Source organism: Mytilus edulis, chromosome 9 (genome assembly GCF_963676685.1).
Source record: "Mytilus edulis chromosome 9, xbMytEdul2.2, whole genome shotgun sequence".
NCBI classification, from domain to species: Eukaryota; Metazoa; Mollusca; class Bivalvia; order Mytilida; family Mytilidae; genus Mytilus; species Mytilus edulis.
Genome location: NC_092352.1, coordinates 28,539,255 through 28,546,615, shown reverse-complemented (window position 1 = coordinate 28,546,615; position 7,361 = coordinate 28,539,255). Strand labels below are relative to the sequence as shown.

The 7,361-nt window shown below is 33.4% G+C and overlaps 1 protein-coding gene across 3 annotated transcripts in view; it reads left to right on the top strand.

The window, feature by feature from the left end:
* The window catches only part of LOC139488004 (uncharacterized), a 9,288-nt gene extending 2,798 nt beyond the window's left edge, over positions 1 to 6,490 (top strand). For all 3 annotated transcript variants that reach the window (XM_071273309.1, XM_071273310.1, XM_071273308.1), the window contains exon 2: positions 4,384 to 6,490. In XM_071273309.1, coding sequence (XP_071129410.1) covers positions 4,413 to 6,335 — 1,923 coding nt within the window. In that variant the 5' untranslated portion in view covers positions 4,384 to 4,412 and the 3' untranslated portion in view covers positions 6,336 to 6,490. The remainder of the gene's footprint in view (positions 1 to 4,383) is intronic.
* The last annotated feature ends 871 nt before the right edge of the window (positions 6,491 to 7,361 follow it).

The following is a 7,361-nucleotide window of genomic DNA, read 5'->3' as shown; positions in this document are numbered from 1 at the left end:
AACACTTTGAAAGGATAATTCAGACACGTGTTACGCGGGGAGCATGTTTTAAATTTGTTTACAAATAATAATGTCACGTGATCGCGCACTGACCTCAAGTTGAATCGCCCTTACAATTCACTAATACATGACCATTTTCATGCAAACATGCAACGTGAATGTGATTGGTTATCATATAATACAGAAATAATGCATGCACAGTTTAAGAAGAAATTAGTTCAATAAATCGATGCGATTTTCACTTTTGACACGAATAGGTCGGGGTTGACATTACTGTCATCGGAGATAATATCACAGGAGGTTGAAATCCTATCAATGAGGGTCTATAAATATGTCAACTCGACTATCACAGTAGAGCTTCTCTCGTAGACTATCACAGTAGAGCTTCTCTCGTAGAGAGAAGCTCTACTGTGATAGTCGAGTTGACATATTTATAGACCCTCATTGATAGGATTTCAACCTCCTGTGATAATATTGAGATAAATGGGATAAAACGGACCGTCAAAAAGGTCTAGAGGAGCACATCAGTAGAACCTTAACATTAATAAGTAATACTTACCAAAATTTCTCTAATTAAAGAACGATATATAACTGAAATTTCACAAAGATAACGGTAAACATTTTGTTGATGGTGATGATGCTATTATCGATCCGTTGAATTCAGGGTCAACGGAATTTTTTGCGTTGCGTTTAAATCATTGAGGCCATCTATTTTTATTGCGGGTTCCACATATATAAATCGGAATTAAAGAAAAAATGGAATGTTGTTAGCAGAATCAAAACAGAAATGATGAACATTGCAACATTTTCAGCAAAATATAAATAGGATGGAGGATTCTGTGTATTCACATTATTTGTAAAACTCTCCTTATTCATGTGAAGCGTGTGCTTTACATCGAGGCTTGTTATGCTTATCATTGACGCCACAGTACTTCAACCAATCAGACAATGTTTATTTTGGGCATTTGACTTTTTTTAACTCAGATTTTGGAATATTTTAATCGAAATTATAGAAAAATGGAATGTTGTTAGTACATATAAAAATAGAAAATGATGAATACTTTTAGCTAAAGATAATTTGGATGGGGGTTCTGTGTATTCACATTATTTGCACAACTCTCCTTACTGATGCCATATTTTGGAATTTCCGTGACCTAAATGGTTCGCGAAAATTAATATTTTTATATATAGTATAGTAACCACCTTTATCTGTTTTGTTTCAAGTGCTTGTTTGGAAGAAAACTTTCATAAGGTGAAAGTTTTAAAACGTTTCACTAAGGTTTATATATAAAGGAAGATGTGATATGAGTGCCAATGAGACAACTCTCCATCCAAATAACAATTTATAAAAGTAAACCTTTATAGGTCAAAGTACGGCCTTTAACACGGAGACCTATAGATGTTCTCAAAATGACCCGGATATTTCTCAAATTTCGTATTTTTTCTAATTGAAAAATTCCTCAATTTTTATGAAATGAATCATGACCAATCATCATCAACTTAGGCGAATGCTGTCCTTGTTGGTTTTGCTAAACGTCCAGTAGCAGTTATTTCAAACTTTTAAGAAATCCGATAGTCGTTCAACGGCATACCATTAGTAGCAATACTATAAAATGGGAAGCATAATAAACAAAAGAAGTTTGTGTACAGGTAAGCTGAGAAAACAAGTTGTAAACAAACCAACTATACCTTTTAAATTGCAAATGTGATGCTGGATAGTAATGTAAAAAGTGGCCTTGTGATATCTTGAAAGATTGTGTCACCTTTGCGCCTCAGCTGACATTGGTGATGAATACCATTATATCATGTCATGTAATTATTTCAAAGATGAAAGATGCAAATACTTGCCACAATATTGTAATAAAAATATAAATGTTATCAAATTCAAACAAGTATAATCAACCCAAAATATTGTTGAGCTTGAGAAACTTTGTAGATTTATTAAATCTATTTCTGTGAAAGTCTATCCTCCTGGTTAATACAACTATGTTTTTATTTATCATTTGTGTAAATATTTATCATATTAATTTGTATTTCACACATGCTATATCTTATATATGTTATATATATTATTGTAATATCTTCTCTGTAACTATGTATTTGGTTTATGAGAATAAAGATCATTCATTCATATACATACAAGTCCCACCACCTAAATGTGTAAAGGAAATGATTGTATCAATAGTGTCAAGCAATTGTACAGCGGCAAATACTTGACATATTGCAACAATCCTCTAAAATATTTGACCCATTAGGCAAATACTTGACAAATAGAGTAGGGGTAATTCTTTCTAAGTACAGCATGAATACTACGCAAAAGTAAAAAATCTACATGGAATTTCAAACATTAGTAGTTTAATGGTTTTAAATGATTAACTTTACCATTTTAAAGATTGCTTATCAAGTTAATTAATTACAAAATATATAAGGTTTAAAATTTGTGATAGATACATTCTCGAATATACATTAACTGGGGGGGGGGGGGGGGGGGGATGTTACCCAAAGACAGAATTATAGTCCCAGGTTTAACCCATCCTTCCACTCACATAAACACAACTTTTATATTGAATTTCTTGCAATGTAAAGTTTAGCATATTTAAATACACATTTTTGTCGAGCAGAAAGCTCGACATAGGGATAGTGATCCGGCGGCGGCGGTGTTAGTTAACTTCTTAAAAGCTAAATACATTTTAAAAGGTGGAAGACCTGGATACTTCATACTAAATGTATATGGATGCCTCATGTTACAAAGTTTCCGTCAGTCACATGTCCAATGTCCTTGACCTCATGTTCATGGTTCAGTGACTACTTGAAAAAAAGTTAAGATTTTTTGTAATGTTAAATTCTCTCTTATTATAAGTAATAGGATAACTATAGTTGGTATGTGCGTATAAGGTCCTCATGTCCGTCAGACAGTTTTCACTTGACCTGGACCCTCATTTCATGGATCAGTGAACAAGGTTACGTTTTCATGGTCAAGTCCATATCTAAGATACTATAAGCAATAGGTCTAGTATATTTGGTGTATGGAAGCACTGTAAGGTGTACATGTCCAACTGCCAAGTGTTATCTGACCTTGACCGCATTTTCATGGTTCAGTGGTTATAGTTAAGTTTTTGTGTTTTGAGTCTGTTTTTCTTATACTGTATGCAATAGGTTTACTATATTTGGTGTATGGAATGATTGCCGTAGCTGGCAGATGTCATCTGACCTTGAGCTCATTTTCATGGTTCACTAGTCAAAGTTCAGTTTTTGAGTTTTGGTCTTTTTTTTCTATTACTATATGCAATAGGTTAACTATGTGGTGTATGGAAATATTTTATGATCTATATGTCAGTTGCGCAGATTTTATTTGACCTTGATCTCATTGTCACAGTTCATTGCTCAGTGTTAATTTTTTGTGTTTTGGTCTGTATTCTCAGTTAAACTGGAAGCATCATGTCAACCATATTTGTTGTATGGAAGAATTGTTAGCTGTTCACGCCTGTCTGACATAGTTCATCTGACCTTGACCTCATTTTCATGGTTAAAAGGTCAATGTTTAGTTTTCTGGGTTTATGTTAAGTTTGTGTGACAGTTGTAATAAAGCTTTATATTTAGGACTATCGACATAATATCAATGATTAGTAATGAAGGCGAAATTTTAGTGTGTGCACTCTTGTTTGTTTATATGACATATACAACTTTTGTAACATAATTCCCAGGTTGGATTTTAAATATGACTGCTAAAAGCAAGGATATGTATAGTAATATGTAAATTAGTATGGTCAATCTACTTTGAATTGATTCACTCATATATAGGGTATAAATCCATAAGTTTAAATAAAGTGGATATTAATAAAATTGAGAATGGAAATGGGGAATATGCCAAAGAGACAACAACCCGACCATAGAAAAAAACAACAGCAGAAGGTCACCAACAGGTCTTCAATGTAGCGAGAAATTCCCGCACCCGGAGGCGTCCTTCAGCTGGCCCCTAAACAAATTGAATGTTAAAAAGTCTGATTAATCTAAATATGATGCTTAAAAGAGGGTTTGGATGAGGTGTTCTTCCTTTCTGTATTTTCTTTATTTTCCTTGCCATTTTCTCCATTCTTTATTTTATAACCCCATTATTCTCTATTCTTTATTTTTTATGATCTTTGGGAGCCGATATAATGGAAATAAAACCTCCTCCTCCTCCTCCTCCTTCTTCCTCTTTTTAAGTCTCAAAATAAATTTTAAAATGCTAGTTTTATATATTGCTGTACGCCAGTTTTATAATGGCGTAAGCCGTTTGGACATGCCTGCAGCCTATTTATTTCTTCAATTATGTTAATATCATTGATAACTGTCTATTATATATAAAATACTACTTGATAATTCGAACTTATGTATTTTCAGGTGAAGGTCACAGCAACATAGTACTGATAATGTCGTTTTTACGTAATATTCGAAATATTGGTGGATATTTTTCATATGGCCAATGTCGTTATCAACGAATCTTGTTTTGGATAATGTGTTTTTGTCTGGTACTGTGGTTCAATGTAGCATTTAACAAACCCGTATTTCACTATTATAAGAATATGGATATAAAAAGTGCATGTGTTATTCCTAAATTTAATATTTTTGATTCATCGATATCTGAATTTTTCTGGGATGTAAGCCCTGTACAGTGCGAATCGAGTGAACCTATTCTGTATATGGACAACGATGGTATAGTTCGAGTAAATCAATCATTAAAACTTTCCAGTGGGTACCAGTCTTTAAATTGCACTTGTCAACCAGTTATTCGTATTGATGACGATAATATAACGTTAGGAACTGGTATTCGATGTACGGAGCCCATATATATCCCAGGAGATTTTATTTATGCCGTGTGTACAAATGGCGGGAAGCAAGTCTACGATGGTTTGCTCTATGGCATTGATTTTAAAATTGTTACAAACAACAAAAAGTTTAAAAACGAATCGGAAAATAATCTGAGTGTTTATTTTTATGGATTCGATGCCCTCTCTGGTCTTATTGCGAAAAGAACGATGCCATTGACTATGAAATACTTGGAAGACGTTTTAGAGTCCTACACTTTCAATGGCTATACAAAAGTAGGCGATAACACTTGGCCTAACTTAGGTGGGCTACTCACCGGTGGTAGATATGAACAAGTTAAAAAGACCTTTGCCGAGGTACCATTTATATGGAATAATTTCTCTCAAAATGGATACGTAACAATGTTCAGCGAGGAATATCCTCGATTATCGTGTTTCAAGGGTTTTAATGGACAACCCACAGATCATTTAACTAATACGTTTTTTGTTGCAGCAGAAAAAATAAAACCTATAAAGAATCGAGATATAAGGAAAATATTGCTTTTTATGGAGTATAAGAATATTAAGGTTAGCGATTCTTCATATTTGTGCATTGGAAATACTCCTAAGCATAAAATTGTTATAAACTATTATAAAAGATATATTGAAGCTTATAAAAACCGCCGAAAATTTGGCATGTCTTTTAATACTGAGCTTGGTCATGACTATATCAATTTTTATAACCTTGCAGATAAAGACAGCGCTGAATTTTTAAAATGGATGCACGAAACTGGAAATCTAGACAATGCAATTTTCGTGTTCTTTTCTGATCACGGTCCACGTTACAGTGAAATTCAAAACACAAATATCGGTAGAGTTACAGGATTAATGCCAATATTTACTGTATACGTTCCGAAACATATAAAACAACGATATCCTCAAATTCACAGCAATTTGCTGAAAAATACAGAAAGACTGACAACAGTTTTTGATGTCCATGAAACACTTAAGGATGTTATAAAGAGCAATTTTGATCATAGCGAACCTGTTGATAAACATGCCAGAGGGATATCTTTGTTTAAACCAATCCCTGAAACACGAAGTTGTTATGATGCCGACATCCCCGAACATTATTGCCCGTGCTATGCATCAGAGGACATAAACGTGAAAAACAAGCGTGTTCAGATAATGGCTTTTGCTCTTGTCAAAAAAGTAAATAAATTGTTAAAAAGTCATGCGGATAAATGTGTCCATTTAGTTTTGAGCAATGTCATAAAAGCATCCAAGGTCAAATCTAACTTCGAACGTGATAAATCAATGGAAGAACGCTTTTCAATCAGAAGTTATATTTATAACAATGAACAAGATACGAGGTATCTACTTGTAGTTGAAACAAAACCTGGAAACGCTAAGTTTGAAGCAACTATTCATTATTCAAGTGATACCAGTATGGAGGTATCAGGAGAAATAAGCAGAATTAATAAATACGGGAATCAGTCAGAATGTATAAATGTAAAAAAGCTTAAACTGTACTGTTTTTGTAAATGAAATAACTTTGTAAGGACTTACTTATATGTTTTGTGTTCTATTCCAAATCGTATTCAAAATCAATGTAAGAAATGGCTGCAATCACCATGTCCGTCCGTTTGTCAACAAATGTCGTTATATATTACACAGCTTCTGTATCAAACAATGAATTGATATTTGGTTTGGAATTTTTATTATGAGCTGTACCGTATACTCCGTATTTGCGATTTTTACAAACACTATAGGCGGTCACTTGATGTGTTGTTGGAAGACTTTGAATGTTGGTGTACAAACTTAACAATCATTCTATTATTTTTTATCAAACCCACTATTCAAACATTCGTTAACAATAGAGTGGCTGTATATTTTGAGCGGCTGTATATTTTGAGCGACATTCCCAGAAAATTCTCGTTATTCATTAAAGCGCTATAAAATGTTTCGGAAGGAAATCAAAATTGTACTAACAAATATTGTTACAAAAAATATTTCGATTCTAACATGAGTCTGTATATTGTATACGGTTAATTGTGGCGAATGAAAAAAGTCATTGCTGTTTTCTCAACTATTAGAGACAAATACTATTAGCTGATACTCAAGTTGCACATTCAATTTCTGCAGCATTTTTCAGTATTGTTTTGAGACAGTTTTTTTTTTACCGTTTTGAAGATTGTTCACACTTCCACCAAATTTTAGAAAGGTCACAAGAGTTGGTTCCTACATATATTGTGCTTTTGAAGCTTCATAACTTGTATACATATAGCAGTTCGTTCTTTCTGTTTATTTTCATTGTTTCTCATTTTCGTGGTCCAGTTAGTACTTAATTTTTATACGACTGGAACACAATTTTGCGTTCGTATATTAGTATCACGTCGTCACCGTTGTCGTCAGCGTCGTCCGAAGACACTTAGTTTCCGGAAAATAACTTTAGTTTAAGTAAATGGATCTCTATGAAATTTAAACACAAGGTTTTGAAACCACTAAAGGAAGGTTGGGATTGATTTTGGGGGTAATGGTCCCAACAGGTTTTTTTTTCTAGTTTCCAGACAA